Source organism: Scyliorhinus canicula, chromosome 12 (genome assembly GCF_902713615.1).
Source record: "Scyliorhinus canicula chromosome 12, sScyCan1.1, whole genome shotgun sequence".
Taxonomy (NCBI): domain Eukaryota; kingdom Metazoa; phylum Chordata; class Chondrichthyes; order Carcharhiniformes; family Scyliorhinidae; genus Scyliorhinus; species Scyliorhinus canicula.
In genome coordinates this window covers 107,167,146-107,187,082 of record NC_052157.1, presented here as the reverse complement: position 1 = coordinate 107,187,082, position 19,937 = coordinate 107,167,146, and the positions used below count along the sequence as shown (strand labels likewise).

Here is a 19,937-nt window from a genome sequence, read left to right as displayed (position 1 = left end):
CACTAACATCTACCTATGTTCTGTCCACAAAAAGCACGACAAATCCAACCAGGTCAATTACCATCCTATCAGTCTTTTCTTCATCATCAACAAAGTGATGTGAAGGTGTAATCGACAATGCTATCAAAAGGCAGTTACTCAGCAATAACCTGTTCACTGATGTTCAGTTTGGGTTTCACCAGGGCCATTAACTCCTGACCTCATGACAGCTTTGGTTCAAACATGGACAAAAGAGTTGAACTGAAGAGGTGGGGTGAGTGTGACAGTCCTTTACATTAAAGCAGCATTTGACCAAGCGTGGCATCAAGGAGCCCAAGCAAAACTGGAATTAATGGGAATCAGGAAGCAAACTCCCCACTGCTAGGAGTCCCATCTTGCACAAAGAACAATAGTTGTGGTTATTGGGGGTCATTCATCTCAGTCCCAGGATATCGCTGATTGAGTGTGTTAGGGTGGTGTCCGAGGCCCAACCACCTTCAGCTGCTTCATCAATGATCTTCCCTTAATCATGAGATCAGAAGTGGAAATGTTCACTGATGATTGCATAATGTTCAGCACCATTTGTAATTCCTCAGGTACTGAAGCAGTCCGTGTCCATATGCAGCAAGACCTGGAGATCAGGAATGGGCCGATAAGGGCCAAGTAACATGTGCGTCACACAAGTGCCAGGCAATTACCATCTGCCTTTGACTTTCAACAGCATTACCATTGCTGAATCCCCCACAATCAACATCCTGTATCTTACCATTGACCAGAAACTAATCTGAACCAGCCATATAAATACTGTGATTACAAGAGGTCAGGGGCTGGAAATTCCTGTGGTGAGTAACTCACCGTCTGATGCCCCAAAGCCTGTCCACAATCTACAAGGCACAAGTCAGGAGTTTGATGGAAGATGGAATACTTTCCTGGAAGAGTGCAGCACCAAGAAGCTCAACACCACCCTGGACAAAGCAGCCCGCTTGATTCATTCCCTCCACCATCAACAGAATAGCAGCAGTGTGTTCCATCTACAGGATACATACTGCATCAACTTAACCCATAACACAACAGTACACTCAACCAATAACCTCTACCACCGAGAAGGACAAGGCCAGAAGATGCATGGGAACACCAACAGCTACACTCCAGGCCACACAACATCCTGACTTGGAACTATGTTACTGTTCCTTCACTGTTGCTGGAGCAAAATCCTGGAACTCCACCTTAACAGCACTGTGGATGTACCTACAACACATGGACTGGAGCGCTTCTAGAAGGTGGTTCACCACCACCTTCTCAAGAGCAATAAATGTTGACCTAGCCAGTGAAGCCCACACCATGTGAAAGAATTTTTTAAAAATCAAATGCTATCCTCATGCTACACTGCTCTGCTAATATAGAGTCCTTCTTTCACTAGAAATGCCAAGTCCGCCTGAGAAGCTGGTTTCCAAGGCTCCCCTAAGAGCAGAACGCCAGTAAGCAGTGCCACCCAACATGGGTGTCACAAGCTACAGGAATTTTGGTCCAAGTCAGAAATGTAGGGCGGAATTCTCCGCAAGGCCTGACGCCGTCGTGAAACCTGGAGAGGTTCACGACGGCGTCGGAAGCCTCTCCCAGCCCCCTATTCTCCCCTACCCGGGGGGGATAGGCGGGCTGTACCGGGAAACTCGGCGGCCAGGCCTTGTCCCTGGCTTCAAGGCCCGGCGCTCCAAGAATTACGCCGCAGCGTTGCCTAATGACGTCAGCCGCGCATGCGCGGGTAGGACAGCTCAAACCCGCGCATATGCGGTTGCCGTCTTTCCCCTCAGCCTCCCCCCAAGACGTGGCGGCTTGATCTTGCAAGGCGGCGGAGGGGAAAGAGTGCGTCCCCTTGAGACGCCGGCCCGACGATCGTGGGCCAGTCCCCTCCTGAGCACGGTCGTGGTGCTCGATCCCTGATCCGCCCTCCGAGGCCCCACACTTACCTGGCGCGCCATGTTCACGACGGTAGCGACCTGGGACGGGATTCTCCCCTACCCGGCGGGGCGGGGGTCCCAGCGTAGCAGAGTGGCGACAACCACTCCGGCGTCGGCCTAGGCCCATGCCGGAGCAATTGGCACCACGCCGACTGCTGCCAAAACCAGCACCAACGGCCTTTGACGCCCGCCGCCCAGGCTGGCTGAAAGGCCTTCGCTGGTTCGCGCATGCGCCGGTGGTGACGTCAGCGGGCCTGGCCACCGTGGGGGCACCCCCCAGGGTCCGATCGCCCCGCGCCCCCCCAGGACCCCGGGGGCCCGCTCGCGCCGCCGATCCCGCCGCCACCAGAGGTGGTTCAAATCTCGGCGGCAGGAGAGGCCTCCCAGCGGCGTGACTTCGGCCTATCGCGGGCCGGAGAGTAACAGCAGCACAGAAACCCCTAGCCTCGCACCGGCCCCCGCCATTCTCCGAGGCGGCGGCGGGATTGGCGGCACACCGACTTTTTGCGGGAGAATTCTGAACATGGCGGGGGCGGGATTTTCGGCAGCCCCCGCCGATTCTCCGACCCTGTTGGGGGTCGGAGAATTTCGCCCCAGGTGTGGTTGCCGCCGTCATGAACAGGTCGGGAACGGCAGGCCGCTCGGCCCATCCGGGTCGGAGAATCGTGGACTGCCGTTAAAAATGACGGCCCGTGTTTCTCCGAGCGGCGTATCGGAAAACCGGACACGCCATTTTGGGGGGGGGGTGGGAGAATAGCGGGAGGTGCGGGAGCGGACCTTCCGCTATTCTCCCACCCATCGTGGTTGCGGAGAATCGCGGCCGTAATGTTTGCATGATGCATGTATTGGATTTCCCTAGTCACCAGGAAACTCTGTGCAAAGAATCTAAAGTTGTGATTGCGACCTTTGCATAAATATGATTTGCCGACACATGGGCCGGGATTCTACAAAATCCCGGCTAAGTGTTGACGCCGGCATAAACACCAGAGTGTTTCACGCCGGCGTCATCGGGCCTCTTGGCCCAGCGATTCAGTGGCCCACAGGGGCCAGCACGGCATCAGAGTGCTGGCCCGGGTCTACGCATGCGTGTGGTGGTTGTTTCCACGCTGGGGACGCGCAACATGGCGTAGCGATAGAGCGGGCCCGCGCGGAAGAAGGTAGCCCCCCCCCCCCAGATCGTGCGCGCCCGCCGATCGGTAGCCCCCATATGCGGGCCTGGCCGTCATGGAGGACTCCCCGGACTCTGATTCCCCCCGCCTCCCCACCAGGACAGCCACCGTGGGCGTGGGTCCGAGCTCCCGCCGGGTGGTACCATATGTGAACCATGCCAGCGGAAACTTGGCCGGTCGACCGCGGAGAATTGCCGCGGGGGCCTCTTGCAACGGCTCCTGACTGGCGCTGCATCGACCGCCCGTGTGTGCGACTGCCGCGGAGAATCGCGTTGTGCCGTCAGAGCGGCGTGGCAGGAATTTTCGGCGTCAACGGCGATTCTCCGACCCAGTGCAGGCTCGCAGAATACAGGCCATGATGTTTTGTCTTTCTGCAGTCCTGTGAAATCTTCCTCACAACGTAGGGCCTGGCGTCAGAGCACCAGGGCGTTGTATCGTGAGAATGTGCTGGGGAACAGCATCCTGCCACAGAAGCTCCCAGGTAGGATTGTAAGGTAATTGTCTCGGAAGTACAAACTTCCACAGGCAATTCCCCTGCACTGGGAGTCATCTGTAAATTGAAATTTTAAATCGCAAACTTCGGATCGTTCTAAATGTGTTGCATCAATAGTTACGCAGAAAAAGTTAGAATTAAAACCACGTCTAGCTTCTGGGTAACTATTGAACAGACCTACACTGAACCGGTCAGAGGACTCCCAACCTGCACAACCCCTACCTGCCAAGGCCCGACATGGCACCCGATCCAAACCGCACCACATCTCTCCCTCCCCCATCCTGTCTCCAAGGCCCGAAATGATCCCCTCTCATCAAGCCCAACCCGACCCCCCCCCCCCAGATCCCAACTTCAAGGCCCAATCAGACTCCAATGCTTCCTCCCTCCAAGGCCTGACCTGACCCCCCACCCCACAAGGCCTGACAACACCCCGCAGATTCTATTCACTTGCGGCTTACTTATCTTTGACTGACTACAGATCTTGATGTTGCACTGTCCAGGTTTTGACCCCGCCAGAGTCGGAAGATCAGGTGAGATAGGATCAGCTGGATTTCCATCTAAGAACTTTCGCCTGTAATGGCAATTCAACTCTACTACCATTCCAGCAGAGGTAATGCCCCTTAGTACATAAAATGGGACCATTAAAGTTGTAAACTCATAAGTAAATTGTTCTTTGTATACTCTGCTGTATTTACAGTCATAACAGTTTACAAACTAGAATAAGACTGCATGATAGGTACAGAGTGCTTTTCTTTACAAAGGAACAGACCTTGAGCCTGAATTAAGTAAGCTGCTCTTTCCAAGAGACTTGATGGGCCAAATGGCCTCCTTCTACATGTAAATTATATGAAATCAATTTTCCCACCTTGATTCCATAACCCTTAATACTCTTAGAACTTTTTACTCATAGTTATGAATTTTTCAATTAATCCCAAGCGGGAGCAACTTTTTCGAGGAGGAGAGTTCCAGATTTCCACTTCCTTTTGTATAAAGAAGCATTTCCTGACATCAACTTTAAATCTAATTTTAAGGATACTCCCCACCAAAGGGGGAATTATATTCTATCAGATCATTTTATAATGTTAAACACCTCCATTATATCACCCTTCAGTGATCTACATGCCAACTATTCTCAGAATTTAACCATTTCAGTCCTGGTGAATTAGCTCTCCACGTCTTCCAAGGCGAATATATCCTAAATGAAGTGAAGTGCCGACAAGTGAATGAATACTCCAGATGGTGTTTTTAACAGATTTTAAGAGGGCTGTAGTATAAATTGCACTAGCTTTTTATGAGTTAGTATTATTGGGTTGTTATTATTGTTCCTAATTTTATTCCCACATTAGTTCTAGAACACAAATATTTTGGATTATATTATTTTCCTCTGTACATTTCTATCCTCATGCCATCACTTTGATTGCCAAGTTATAGCCCTTATCAATGGATAAAGCTGCCTTAACACTGCATCTAGTGTAGTACAAACAGCAGTTGCGCCAGTATAGAACTCTCAGTATACTGCTTATCAAAACTACAATGGAAGAGGGAAAGCAAGCACCATTTCTCACCTGTATATTAAATCCCTGCACTGAAAGAGATCTCATTTGAAACATCTCATTCGTGTTGGGTCATGAAAAGAAATCCAAAACTCTGTATCAAAATATTATTCTTTTTGCTATTTTCAAGACTCTCAGCTGAACAAAAAAAGATGGTTGCTACAAGACACATGACCACAGGATTTGCCTTTTGTTATGGAAGCTACTAACAGGAATTATAAGAACAAAATAATCCGCCTCTCATCATTGTGGAATCTCACATCTAATTGTATGGACATTATAATCATAAAACCAGGGGACTCATAGAGCTCTCAACAGACCCATCTCATACCTGGACTTGTCCAGGTCCACTTCAAAGTGGACTACTGAAGGGAAATTGTACGCCATTTGCACCCTGACAAGCTTATGCTTCTAGTGGAATCAGAGAGTCTGCCTAGTGTTAGGTACCCAGCCAGACCCCAATACGTGTTAGGAAACTGAACAAGGAACCCCAACTTTATTCTTAACACAGGACCAACTACATTAACATCACAGAAAATATTTTACAATTAACAGTTAAACAATTCTTAACAATAAAAGGAAACACTTTACTATTGACTTATATATTCTCTATCTCCAATTAAGCAAAGCCCATCACAGGCCAAAAGCCGCTTGTAATTAAAGTTAGAAAATGCTATTAGCCCTATATAGCTAAACAAGTGAATGTCTGTACTACACTATGTGCAGTGTTAAGGCGGCTTTATCCATTGATAACTTGGCAATCAAAGTGATGGGATGAGGATAGAAATGTACAGATGAAAATAATATAATGTGAGATATGTGTACTAGAACTAATGTGGGAATTAGATTCGGAACAATAATAACCCATCAATACTAATTCATAAAAAGCTAGCGTAATTTATGCTACAGTACTCTGTGTAAAGAGTTGCTTTCAGCAAAGGAGAGAGACCCTTTCAGACACAATCTGCAAGTCCTTCTGTCTTTTACAGAATAAAATCTAAACTGGCTGCCAGAGACCTGGCTCCTCCTATTAATGACATTATCTCTATCCCACTCAGATTCAATGACCATGTTTACCTAAGTCTAATCAAAACCCCTCGGGAAACTTCTTTCTATAAACAAAATCCTATTATCCCTAAACAGGTAAACAAGTGAATGCCGAGAATCAATGATTATGTTACTTGAACCACACTTTAATTATATTTGCAGACACACCACCTGCCTGTATGTTAAACTAGGATTTTAAACATTAGTACTGCAACAGATATATATGACAATTTATACCCATTTCCTACATTCATCACACTAGACAATGGCTTGCTGACACAAAGCCATCAATATGGATGGTAACGCTATCAAAAGCTAATGCTGGGACATTATCAGTCCTGAAATCAAAACCAATTCCAGACATTAGATAAACATCCCTTCGAAATCACTGTGAACAAGGGTCACATGACTCAAGCGATCATTTTGAAAACTCCATTTTCCTTGAGAATCGAGAAGTCCTCAGTCTGCTGTGTAAAACCAAACTGGTGAAAAACAAGAAGCAGGACTCCAGGCTGAATAACATTCTGCTCTTCTAAGCCTGTCTGTGCTGGAAGATTTCCTACCATCGCCAACCAGTCTATGTGTACCAACTTCACCCTGCGGGATCAGCACCAACTGTAAAAAGAAGTCTACAACTGCCGTCGTCAACCAGCTGAACCCAAGATCCTACATGAACAAATTCCTCGTGATCACAATAATCATGTGAACTAATATTTATTCATGCCATTCTTGTACTGTTATGATCCATAGTTGTAAAACTTTCTTTTTTCTATCCCCCCCGGTCTGCGTGCAGCGGTGTCGGACACTCCTCCCCTCAAGTTTTGAATGTAAATAAACTAATCTTCTGAGTTAATCATAATCCAATATTGCTGTGAGTTATTAATAAATTGGATCACGCAAATCGAAGGTTTGTGAAAACATGCCACAGCGTACTTTTAAAAATTCAAATCACCTGTTGTTACGGACAGTAGGCAAGAAGAAAGAAGTTCAGTTTGCCTGCCTCTTCTGCCAGTAACCCTAGTCTATCAAACACAGGGCTAGACCATTCAGGAGTGAAATTAGGATGTAATTCTTTTTACATAGAGGAGAGTAGAGATTTGGAATGCTCTCGTCTAAAAGGTTGTGGATGCTAGGACAATGGGAGCTGGTAGATTTTTACTATGCAAGGGTATCAAAGTGAATGTAGGAAAGATAGGAAAATGGAGTGGAAGTAAATAAGCCATTTGGTGGCCCAGGGGACTGAGATGGTCTCCTTTTGTTCCTATTATTATATTGTTACTAAACATTTGCACTAAGCGAGTTCGGAGGTGAAGCTTCTCCCTTGTGTTTCAAATACATGCTCTGTGCTACTTCTCTGGAGTTTCAGACTGACTTTGATCGGTCAGACATTAGTAAAAGGTGAACATTTGAAATTGAACAGCAGCTCACTGACTTTCAAGACCTTTCAAAGGGTTAAGAAGTGACTATATGTAGTCCATGTTTGCATACTGTCTCTGTCTTGAAACAAATTAGGATTATATTCTGGTGATTTTCTTACTTATGTGGGCACACTCACACTGCCTGTTGTGTATCAGTATGCTGCGAATATGGCCTGACACTGATCAAAATGTGGAGATTAGAAGCAACATTATGCTTCATTCGTCCAAATTAAGCAGGACCTTCTTATGGAACTGTGCTTCCCACTGCTTCCCTCACACCACATTCCAGATGATAGTGGAACTGTCTCACCAAAGATGTGGGTAATATAAAAGTGGTTATTTATATGATGGAACTCAAAATGAAAGGCAGAAAATAGCTTGTTGGTGGGGTGGGCAGTTGCAAAGAGGGACAAAGAAATGGGATACTGATTTCACTTCTGGGCACTGCACCTCAAATGGGATATATTAGCCTTGGAGGATATATAGTAGTAATTCATCAGAATGAAATCAGGACTGAAAGATTATCAGAACACATTGTGTATAAATCATTAATGGGTGATACAAAGGTGTTCAATATGAATATGTGTAGCGGAACATTTTCTTGATAGTGATAGAATTGTAATGGTATGTAGCATGATTTTCAAAAGGTCGATGAATCTAGCCCTGACATGTATTTAACGTGAGAACATGAGAACGAGGAGCAGGAGTAGGCCACCTGCCCTTCGAGCCTGCTCTGCCATTCAATGAGATCATGGCTGATCTTTTGTGGACTCAGCTCCACTTTCCTGCCCAAATACCATAACCCTTTATTCCTTTATTCTTCAAAAATCTATCTATCTTTATCCTGAAAACATTTAATGAAGGAGCCTCAACTGCTTCACTGGGCAGGGAATTCCATAGATTCACAACCCTTTGGGTGAACAAGTTCCTCCTATTTAACTCCTAACTCCTATTTAAATTAAGTATTTAACTCCTGTTGCTCAGATTAAAGCCTTGTTCGCATGATGAGTTTCCGAGCTGACCAATTTATGTTCTTCATCAGATAGGATTACTGTGTTTTGTATTAAACTACATTGTTGAAAGTTTTAAACTAATGTCACTAGAACTTACAAACAAAGAATAAAACACCGCAAAGCTGACTATTAACTAATTCAACTCACCGCTTTCTTTGTTTGCTCCTGTCTTTACGTTTGCATTTAGGAGTTGTAGACCTACAAGACAAATCAATACAAATGAGGCAAGGATGTAGAATTCCCCAGGAATGCTTCATACCTGCCTTCATAACCCTTAAAACTCTTAATGAACAAAATTCCATTAAATTATTCATTAAATAATTAAGCAGAGGAATTTCTTCTCAAAAGGTGTTTTATTTTAATTAATTCATGCTCACCATGGTGAAAAATGCTAATTTTGGACAATGGTGAACTTCGCCATAATTTGCTCTAAATGTCAGCATCAAATATTTCCAGGTCAGAGGGCAATTGATCCCATGGACCAGATGCATAGTTAAACTCTCCCTACTGTTTCCCAATAATGCAACTTTACTACATCCATGACCACCCCTTACAGCACATACATGAAATTTCAATTTTGAATATTTGTCAGCCTTGTGAGACAGACTGGTGGCAAAGTAAAACATTTCATAGTTAGTATCTACATAAACAAGGAACTGGGTTGAGACTCCTCCTGCAGGTACCATGCCCTAACAGGACACTGGTGACCAAGGACTTACATTGGATTGGTCCATGACTCTGCTTGGCAAAGTACTGCAGTGGTTTGCCATTGCCTGCTGAAGTATGGCTGACCAGGAAACTCTCCCACTCTTACCACGTGCCATATTGGAAGGATTTTGAGGCTAATAATCAACCTTTTTGGCTGTGTTGTGAATGCATCTTCCATGGCCATCAGATCCTGAAGTGCGTCTTGAACCCACTAATTATAAGCTATTATTAAAGACATTCTAGCAGGACACTTGGATATAATCAAAATGATCAAGCAGAGTCAACATAGTTTTGTGAAAGGAAAAGTAGTAACATCTGCTGTGGATAAAGGGAAACCAGTGGGTGCACTGTACCTTAGATTTCCAGAAGGCATTTGAAAATTGCTACATATTGGCATGGATAGATTAGCTAGCTAGCAGGAAACAGAGAGTAGGCATAAATGAGTAATTTTCTGGTTGGCAAAATGATAACAAGTAGTGTGCCACAGGGATCAGTGGCAGTGGCAACACCATGGACTCTTATCTTCTGACTTTACCTTTTGTGAGGTACCTTGTTGAACACCTTCTGGAAGTCTAAATATAGCACATCTACTGGTTCCCCTCTATCCACTCTGAGTCTTCCTCAGAAAACTCTAACAAACCCTTTCATGAAGGCTGAATTTGCTTGATTAGATTATAATTTTCCAAATATGCTGTTGTTACTTCCTTAATAATTGATTGCAACATTTTCCCAGCAATAGATGTTAGGCTTATCGGCCTATAGCTACCCTCATTTTGCCTCTCTCCCTTTTTGAATAGGGGTGTCACATTGGTGATTTTCTAATCCTCCAGTACTTCTCCAGAATCGAAGGATTTTTGGAAAACTACAACCAATGCTTTCACTATCTCTGCAGCTACTTCTTTTAGGATCCTAAGATGCAAGCCACCAGGGACAGGAGACTTAACCTGCCTTAGCTCTATTAGTTTATCTAATAATACCTCTCTCATGATGGTGATGGTATTTAACTCCTCCCCGTATTCTTTAATATAAATGGGATGTTCAAAGCATCTTCTACCAGAAAGACTGATACAAAATATCTGTTTAACTCCTCTGCCATTTCCTTGTTTCCCATAATTATCTCCCCAGATTCATTTTCTAAGGGATCTATGTTCACTTTGACCTCTCATTTCCTTTTTATATATTTAAAGCTCTTATTGTCAGTTTTAATATTCCTCACTAGTTTTCCCTTGTAGTTAATTTTCTCTCTATTATCTTTGTAGTCCTCCTTTGCTGGATTCTGAAATTATCCCAGTCTTCGGGGCTATCACTGCCTTTTGCATCCTTATAAGATTTTTCTTTCAACTTAATACTCTCCTTAACTTCCTTGGTTAGCCATGCTTGGATTATCCCTCTCTTAGAATCTTTCCTCATTACTGGGATATATTTTTGCTGAGAGTCATGAAATACCTCCTTAAATGTCTGCAACTGTTTGTCATAGAATCATGGAATCCCTATAGTGCAGGAGGCCGTTCGGCCCATCGAGTCTACACCGTCCCTTCAAATGAGCACTCCATCCATGTCCATCCGCTCCAACCCGCCCTATCCCTGCAACTCCATAGCCTAACCTGCACATCCCTGGGATCTAAGGGGTAATTTATCATGGCCAATCCCCCAACCCATACAGGTACAAAGACAGGTAGTATTGAAGAATCAGGGGGACTGCAAAAGGACTTGAACAGGCTAGGATACTGGGAAAATAAGTGGCAGATGGAACAACGTGGTGAAGTGTGAGGTTATGCACTTTGGTAGGAAGAATGGAGGCATAGACTATTTTCTAACTGGGAAAAGACTTAGGAAATCAGAAGCACAAAGGGACTTTGAAGTCCTAGTTCAGGATCCTCTTAAGGTTACCGTGCAGGAAGGCAAATGCAAGTTAGTGTTCATGTTGAGAAGTACAAGAGCAGTGATGTACTTTTGAGGCTGTATAAGGCTCTAGTCAGACCTCATTCGGAGTATTGTGAGCAGCTTTGGGGCCCAAATGATGTGCTGGCCTTGGAAATGGTCCAGAGGAAGTTCGCAAGAATGATCCTTGGAATGAACAGCTTGTCGTATGAGGAGCGGTTGGGTCTGTACTCATTGAAGTTTAGAAGGATGAGGGGGGATCTTATTGAAACTTACAGGGATACTGAGATCCCTAGATAGAGTGGACGTAGAGAGGATGTTTCCACTAGTATGAAAAACTAGAACCCGAGGGCACAGCCTCAGACTGAAGGGACGATCCTTTAAAACCAAGATGAGGAGGAATTTCTTCAGCCAGAGGTTGGTGAATCTGTGGAACACTTTACCACAGAAGGCTGTGGAGGCCAAATCACAGTGTCTTTAAGACAGAGATAAATAGGTTCTTGATTTAATAAGCGGATCAGGGGAGAAGGCAAGAGAATGGGGACGAGACAAATATCAGCCATGATTGAATGGCGGAACAGACTTGACGGCCGAGTGGCCTAATTCTGCACCTATGTCTTATGGTCTTATGGTATTTGGACTGTGGGAGGAAACCAGAACACCTGGACGAAACCCACGCAGACACTGTAAGAACATTGTTTACTGTCTTTCCTGCTAATCTATTCCCCCAGTCCCCTTTAGCTAACTCTATCCTCATTTCGTTGTAATTCCCTTTATTTAAGTTAAATACAGATGTTTTTGACCCAGTTTCTCACACTCAAACTACTTGCTGAGAGATCTTTTACACTGAGGTCATTTACTGAACATGCCTTATTACACATTGCCAGGTCCAAAATCGACTGTTCTCTGGTTGGCTCCATGATTTATTGCTCCAGGAAACTCGCTCTAGGGAAGTATCCCTAATGCACTCTAAGAATTTGTTGTTGTAGCTACCCTTTCTAACTTGACCAACCAATCTTTTTTTTAAATTGTCATCAAAAGGCTTGCATTAACACTGCAATGAAGTTACTGTGAAAAGCCCCTAATCGCCACACTCTGGCTCCTGTTCGGGTACACAGAGGGAGAATTCAGAACGTCCAATTTACCTAACAGCTCGTCTTTTGCGACTTATGGGAGGAAACCGGAGCACCCGGAGGAAACCCTCACAGATATGGAGAGAACGTGCAGACTCAGCAGAGACAGTGACCCAAGCGGGAATTGAACCTGGGACTCTGATGCTGTGAAGCAACAGTGCTAATCACTGTGCTAGCGTGCCGCCATACAATCAACATGAAGGTTAAAATCATCTATAATTATTGCTCTATTCTTTTTACACAGTCCTATTATTTGTTGGTTTATACCCTTTCCTACAGCGTGGCTACTCTTTGAGGGTCTATACGCTACTCCTACCAATGTCTTCTTTTCCTTGCTGTTTTTACCTCCACCCAAATGGAGTATACATCACCTGAGTCTATGTCGTCTCTCCCAACGGTCATTTCTTATTAACAGTTCTACCCCACCTCCTTTTCCATCCCTCCTGTCTTTTCAAAACATCAAATATCCCTGAATATTAAGTTCCTAGTTTTGATCATCTTGTAACCATGTCTCCGTAATGGCTATGAGATCATATCCATTTACCTGATTTGTGCCATTAGTTTGCCTACCTTATTCCGAATGCTTTACGCATTAAGATACAAAGCCTTTAGGCTTGCCTTTATGCCATTTTTAATCATCCTCACTTTTCCTTGATTATCTTGTTTACCAATTTTGCATTCTACTGTTCTTTCTTTTATTACTGTCCTTGTTTCTCTTGCAATTGATATCCTGCTTAGGTTTCCATTTCCCTGCCATTCTAGTTTAAACTCTCCGCAAGCAAACCAGCAAATACTCGTCTTGGACTTAAGTCCCGGTCTTGCTCAGGTATAATCTGTCCAGTTTGTACTGGTCCCACCTCCCACAGAACCAGTCCCATTGTCCCAGGAATCTCAAACCCTCTCCCCTGCACCATCTGTTCAGCCATACATTCATCCTATATATCCTGCTCTGTCCACTCTGACTAGCACGTGGCACTGGTAGAAATCCTGGGATCACTATCTTTGAGGTCCTACTTTTGAACTTGCTTCCTAACTCCCTATATTCTGCTTTTAGGACTTCATCTCCTTTTTTACCTATGTCTTTCGTACCAATGTGTACCACAACCACTGACTGTTCTCCCTCTCCTCCAGAATGTCCTGTAACCGTTCCGAGACATCCTCTACACTACCATCAGGGAGGCAAAATACCATCCTGAAGTCTCGTTTTCAGCCACAGAAATGCCTATCTATTCCCCTTACAATTAAGTCCCCTATAACTATTGCTTTCTCACACTTGTTGCTTCTCTTCTGTGCAGCAGAGCCAACTATGGTGCAACAAATTTGGCTGTTGCTGCTTACCCCTCAACAGCATCCAAAGTGGTATATCTGTTCTGTAGGGGAATGGCCACAGCAGATTCCTGCACTGCCTGCCTCTTGCTTTGCCTGGTGGTCACCCATTCCCTTCGTGAGTGTGGAGTCTGAGCCTGTGGTATGATCTCTATACGTGCCGTACATCTACATAAATGACTGCCTCCAAAATTACTGTCATCTACAAGATGGATATATAGCTGCTCTATTAATGTACCCAAGTCATTAATATATATGGTGAAAAGCTGCGGCCTCAGCACAAGTCTCTGGAACACCATTTGTCACATCTCGCCAATCAGAACGCAGTGACCTCATCCCTGGTTTCTGTCTCCTACCGAGAAACAACTCATGTCATAAAGTTAATTCTAATTCCATTTCCCCCCTTGTTTGTTAATACTGTCTTGTGCAGAATTTTATCAGTTGACTTCTGGAAGTCGATATAGATTAGAAAAGTAATTATTCCCCTGTCCAAATTATTTACTGCACAATACCCTCCCAGTTATTCTATTTTATTTGTTATTGTATTTTTTTTATTATTCATTATTTTCTTTAGTATGTTTGGGTGTGCCCTTCTCATCTATATATGTATATATATATATGTTTCTTATCCTGTGTACATAACAGTAAATATACTTTTTTCAAAAAGCCAATTTAAAAAATTTATTTAAACAAAATTACTCCCCTGTCCAGCAAAGTGGTGGCCTCCTCAAAAAAATCCAACCAGATTAGTCAGATTTAACCAACCCTTCATTAATGTAGGCTGACTTGATTCGATTAATCTATCATTTATTTTTTTTGGCCAATGTGCAATCATGTCTGTGAGATTTCCAACAACTGGGATTCAGCCAAGGGAATCCCTCTGGGAGTGCAACGGTAAGTATAACGCCCGGGGAGAGAGGGACATTCTCGGGCAGTGCCTTGGCACAGGTTGACACCGCCAGGTTAGCACAGTACCAACCTGGCTGTGCCAACTAGTGCTGGTGCAGGCCCTCATGGGTGGCCCATGTTGGGGTGGGGGTAGTATTCTATTCTATCTTTATGTGGTCAGGGGTGGGGTGAGCGGGCAGTGAGGGGGGGGGAGCTTGCAGGCACTGGGCGGGGGGAGTGAGCACTGTGGGGGGGGGGGAGCGGCAATACTCCCACGGTCGTGGGGAAGGGGAGGTCCTGATCATTGTGCAGTGTGGGGGTGGGGATAAGAGTCCGGTGACTGTCTGGGGGAGGGCCCCCGATACTTCTATGGCGGGGGATGGCGGGGTGGGGGGGTGGGGAAAGAGTTGAACCTCAGTGCTGATTGGTTCACCCTTTACTTTAAGGATGCCGCCCCATTCTCTGTGGAGCCAGGTGCCGGCTCTATCAGGCCCCGCCCCACCAGAATGATGGTGCAAACTCCGCCCACTCAATTTTATTTCTCGGAGAGACTCAGGATCTGGAGAGAAAACTGGTTTGTGCAGCTGAAGAGCTACACATCAGTTTTCAGTCTGAGCCTACGCTTTGGAAAATGTGGTAAGATTCTACCCATGGTGTGGGCAATATGAAATGAAAATGAAAATCGCTTATTGTCACGAGTTGGCTTCAACGAAGTTACTGTGAAAAGCCCCTAGTCGCCACATTCCGGCGCCTGTCCGGGGAGGCTAGTACGGGAATCGAACCGTGCTGCTGGTCTGCTTGGTCTGCTTTAAAAGCCAGCGATTTAGCCGAGTGAGCTAAACCAGCTCTTTCACAAGCTCTTTCACATGGTCTTTCACAGGTAGGGGAATGAAAACGGCTGTCAGGGCAGGAAGGGAGACATTAAGTTGGATGAAGACTTGGTTGCAGGGATCGGTTTAGAGGAGGTTTTCAGAAGATGGAACGACAGAGAGAGAGAGGCATTCAACGAAGTTCATGGAGAGCCTACCAAAAAGTAGAACCAAAAGATGTCTTCAGGCTGCACCAAGAATGATTGGGAAATGGGAAGAGTACTGGGTGGGGGCACTGAAGGTCAAAGTCAGAGGATGAGACCTCTTTGATCAAGCTTTTGGTCTCCTTCCCTAAAATCTCCTGGGCTGAATTCTCCGCCCCACTTTGCCACATTTTTGTTTTAGCCCGACAGCAGGATGCTTCGTTAAGCCGGTCGGCCAACGGGGATTTCAATTGTGGGGCTACCCCACGCCTTCGGGAACCCCCCGGGCTGCCGGCAAATCGGAGCATCCCGCCGGCAGAGAATCCCGCCCCGTATGTGGCTCCACGTCAAACCTTGTCTCAGTAAGTTCCTCTAAGGCACTTTGGAATGTTCACTTCATTAAAGGCACCATATAAGTGAAAGTTGTTGTTGCAGGATTTCAAAACATAAGCTTATCATCACGTAACCAGAACTATTGAGAGGCAGAAACCAAAAGCTTGGTGAAAAAGGTCCCATCCCATCAAGTTTGTATCTTGAAAACGGTGTCCACTTTTACCTCCATTAATTTTGGTGCCTTTTTATATGGAGGCATTGGCTATGAAGGTTTCAATGAATTTCAAGAGCAACAAAACTTCAGACCTTATCCACCAGCTCAGAGTGTGACTTTGGATTGAGGAAACAGGGGCAACTTTAGGAATACTCAAATTTGGTATCCATTTCTAATGAAAATTAAAATATGAACCTGAGGAACTGAGCAGTAGCAGTGGGCAGTGAATGGATACTTCACAACAGTATTGGATGATTTAATATGCTTACCGATGCCTCCTCTTTTTTCTGGAACCTGAATCAGACCTGGACAGGATGAGAAATAAGTAAATACAGGTTTTAATTGATGTAACCTTGAACACAGTGCACACTATGTTCATTTATCTGCAATATAAACTGGCATATATCAAGATTATTTAAACAAGTGGTTCATTTCAAGGGAGGTCTGCATAGAATTTACAGTGCAGAAGGAGGCCATTCGGCACATCGGGCTGCACCGGCCCTTGGAAAGAGCACCCTACTAAAGCGCACATTTCCACCCTATCCCTGTAACTCAGTAACCCCACCTAACCTTTTTTTTTGGACACTGAGGGCAATTTAGCATGGTCAATCCATCTTACCTGCACATCTTTGGACTGTGGGAGGAAATCGGAGCACTCGGAAGAAACCCACGGAGACACAGGGAGAACGTGCAGACTCAGCAGACAGTGACCAGAGCCGGGAATTGAATCCAGGTCCCTGGTGCTGTGAATCAATAGTGCTAACCACTGTGCTACCGTGCTGCCCATTTATGGTACAATGGGTTTGAGACTCACTCCAGGACCTGACGATGTGTTCATAATGTGGCCCAACAGATTTCTCAACCTGCAAATCTGTCCAACGCGTCTATGGCAGGTGGTAAGAGCTAGAACCATATGGCAGCTGCAGCACTTGTTCTCACAGTGAAAGACCCGTGTGCAGGTTCTAACCATGGCATGCACTCTGTGGCAAATGCCCTCCTTGCTTTGAGGGACTACCAAAGGGAGAGAGTCATTTTAAAATAAGAAAGGCATTTCCTTGTTAAGCACAAGAACATTTTGGGCCTTCCCTTTGGCCTTTGTAGGTGTCATGAGGTGTCATCCAGAAACACCCAGGTGTCGTTTTCTCTCAGATGTATATTTAATAGGATTAATCGGGAAAAGACTTTTCAGGTTTTCAGTAGAATATCAAAAGGCCACCAGACAGAACTCAGACCCCTGCTTTAATACAACAAAAACAGAAAATACTGGACAATCTCAGCAGGTCTGACAGCATCTGTGGCGAGAGAAGGGAGCTAACATTTCTAGTCTGGATAACTCTTTGTCAAAGCATGCACCCCTAACAACCCTTATGGGTCTTTATGCACCACTCATAACCACGCTACGTGGCTCCTCATGGAACTTGCATGCCAATTCATTCGCTATATGCTACGTAGAACCAATGAACCTTATGGTGACAGTAGAATGTATAAAAAAAACATCTTTTTTTAAAAAGGTAATTCATTAATGAGTTCCTAATTCAAAAAAAAAAAATCTAATTTCTGCTACCCAATAAAAGTGTCAATCATTCATACTCTTTAAAGTTTCAATAGCTGAACCTGCAAGCACATGGAACCTCTTTACCTTGTGAAAATAAACATTGTGAAATTGTCAGAATAGACCGGTCAGCTGGACCGGTCAGTCAAGCAATGTTTCCCCCTCGGGCTCAGCTGATTTTAGTGCTCAAACGGATGTTTAGGCTCTCGGCCAAGAATACATAATGCAGCTTGGCTAAGAGCTCAGGAATCCAATAGACGCTTTAAGGGGCGGGGGCACGGTGTTTGCAGTGGGGACACCATTACACACAAAAAAGCATAGTAAGAGATGAATTTATGGGAGGGGGAGAAGTTTGAGGTGAGCTGAGGGTGATGAGAGGTTCAACAAGAAACAGAATAAAGTATTGGCAGAATAGAAATGGACAGCACACTTGTGGCCATCAAGCACAGCGTCCCTATTTGTCCAGGGCTTTAATAGTCTGCCCGTACCTGCGGCATTGTCACTAGATGGCTGGATCCACCAATGAACAGCTGCCTTTGTCACATAATCACGTGTTTATTGCGCCCACTGCTATCTATTTAGTTTTAATTCCCAAACGCCGAATCCTGCCACGCAAGCATAAGATTCAGATTCCGCCATCACGACCCACATGCTTCGTGTTAAATTCTGCCCATCATCTGGGAAGGAATTCGGAAAGATCTGAACTTATTAAGATTAAGGAACAATCGTGACAAGACCTAATTCCGGATTGCTGCAAGTGGTACTCAAAATGGTGGTCCTCTGGTGCTGGACGATATGGAGCTCGCTGCAGCATGCAAGATGGCAGGCGAGCACAGAGAATCGTGCAGGAGGTTGCACGTCAAACTTCAGGCAGTAGGAGGACTATAACGATTAAGTCAGCGGTGAGAAGGTAACAAAACAGGAGACTGGCCTTTTAGTTAATTGTCTATTTGCATATAATTTAAATGAATTTTGATGCAATTTAATCCTGCCTCTGTCATTGATTGAAACTCATATGCTTCATATAAGCCTTCAGTAACCAACCCAGTGAAAGCTGGTGATACCTTGACTGACTGAGACTGAGTCAGGGGATTGATCTGGGAGATTTTTTTCTCTGGAAACTTTTGCTGAGTTGATATTCTGAGGGGCGGACCCTCGGGCAGGAAGTTTAGGACCCGTAAATATCGTGTCTAAAATTTCAAAGGGCAGCGCAGACCCGAGGTGCAGAGTGGTCATCCCTTCAAGTGGTATCACAAGACCGAGACCCTGAGAGAGGACACTCAGGAGGCTGCCTGCAAGGAAAAGGAAAAGGTAGTGGCAGCTCGCGATTAATCCACCCTATCCTATTGTGACATCTCAGACCTTAAATGAATCTGTTGCTGGCCTTGAATGATCCTGTCCGTTAGTGGACAAATCTTCTACTTGATCTTTGGAACATCTTCCAGCAATAGAAATTCACATGCTGGAGGTGGAAACTGCTTAAAAACCCTGCAGATCAATTTGCAAATCTGACAGGGTGGCTGTCTTTTAAATATGGTGCCAACTGCTATATGGCCATCAGGTGATGCAAAATTTCTCCCCCCCACCTCCCCCCCCCCCCCCCCCCACAACCACCAGCCCCAGCTAGGCAATGAGACAGCAAACCCACATCACCCGTATGCAGGAGTTTGCCACCATGTATTCAAGACCGGACAACCACCATAAGCCCTGGACCAGATCCCGAACAACCTCTGGGCCTACTGACAGGTGCTGCGATGGGAGGACTAAATTCAGTTCATAGAGTTTATCTTTAGAAGTCACATAAAATAATAGTGAGAAGTTGCGGTAGGGATTTGGAACATAGGGTTCTCAAAGACAAAGCTATAAGTGACTCACTTTATGACAGAGACAATCATATCACAGAATATTGAACTATAGTACCAGTAGAGTGCAAGATATATTTTTGAACTAAACAGCAATTTAGCACTGCCAATCCACCTACCCTGCACATTTTTGGGTTGTGGGGGTGAGACCCATGCAAACACGGGGATAATGTGCAATTTCCATGTGGACAGTGACCCGGAATTGAGCCCGGGCCCTCGACGTGTGAGGCAGCAGTGCCAACCACTGCGTCACCGTGCCGCCCTTAGAATGCTTAGCATACTGCTTCAATACACCGTTAGCAAGATCAAAAACGAATTCTGTAGAATAGAAAAAAAAATGAAAAATTATGTAATGGAGCTAAGACCTCATTCTGGGTGTGATCTACTCGAATAGAAAT

At 45.1% G+C, this 19,937-nt stretch overlaps 1 protein-coding gene across 14 annotated transcripts in view; it reads right to left on the bottom strand.

The window, feature by feature from the left end:
• Positions 1-19,937, bottom strand: part of LOC119974633 (serine/arginine repetitive matrix protein 3-like) — a 753,111-nt gene that overhangs the window by 79,407 nt on the left and 653,767 nt on the right. For all 14 annotated transcript variants that reach the window (XM_038813686.1, XM_038813694.1, XM_038813698.1 and 11 more), the window contains 2 exons: positions 16,395-16,430; positions 8,778-8,828 (listed from right to left, as the gene is read on the bottom strand). In XM_038813686.1, the coding sequence (XP_038669614.1) occupies positions 8,778-8,828; positions 16,395-16,430 (87 nt within the window). The remainder of the gene's footprint in view (positions 1-8,777; positions 8,829-16,394; positions 16,431-19,937) is intronic.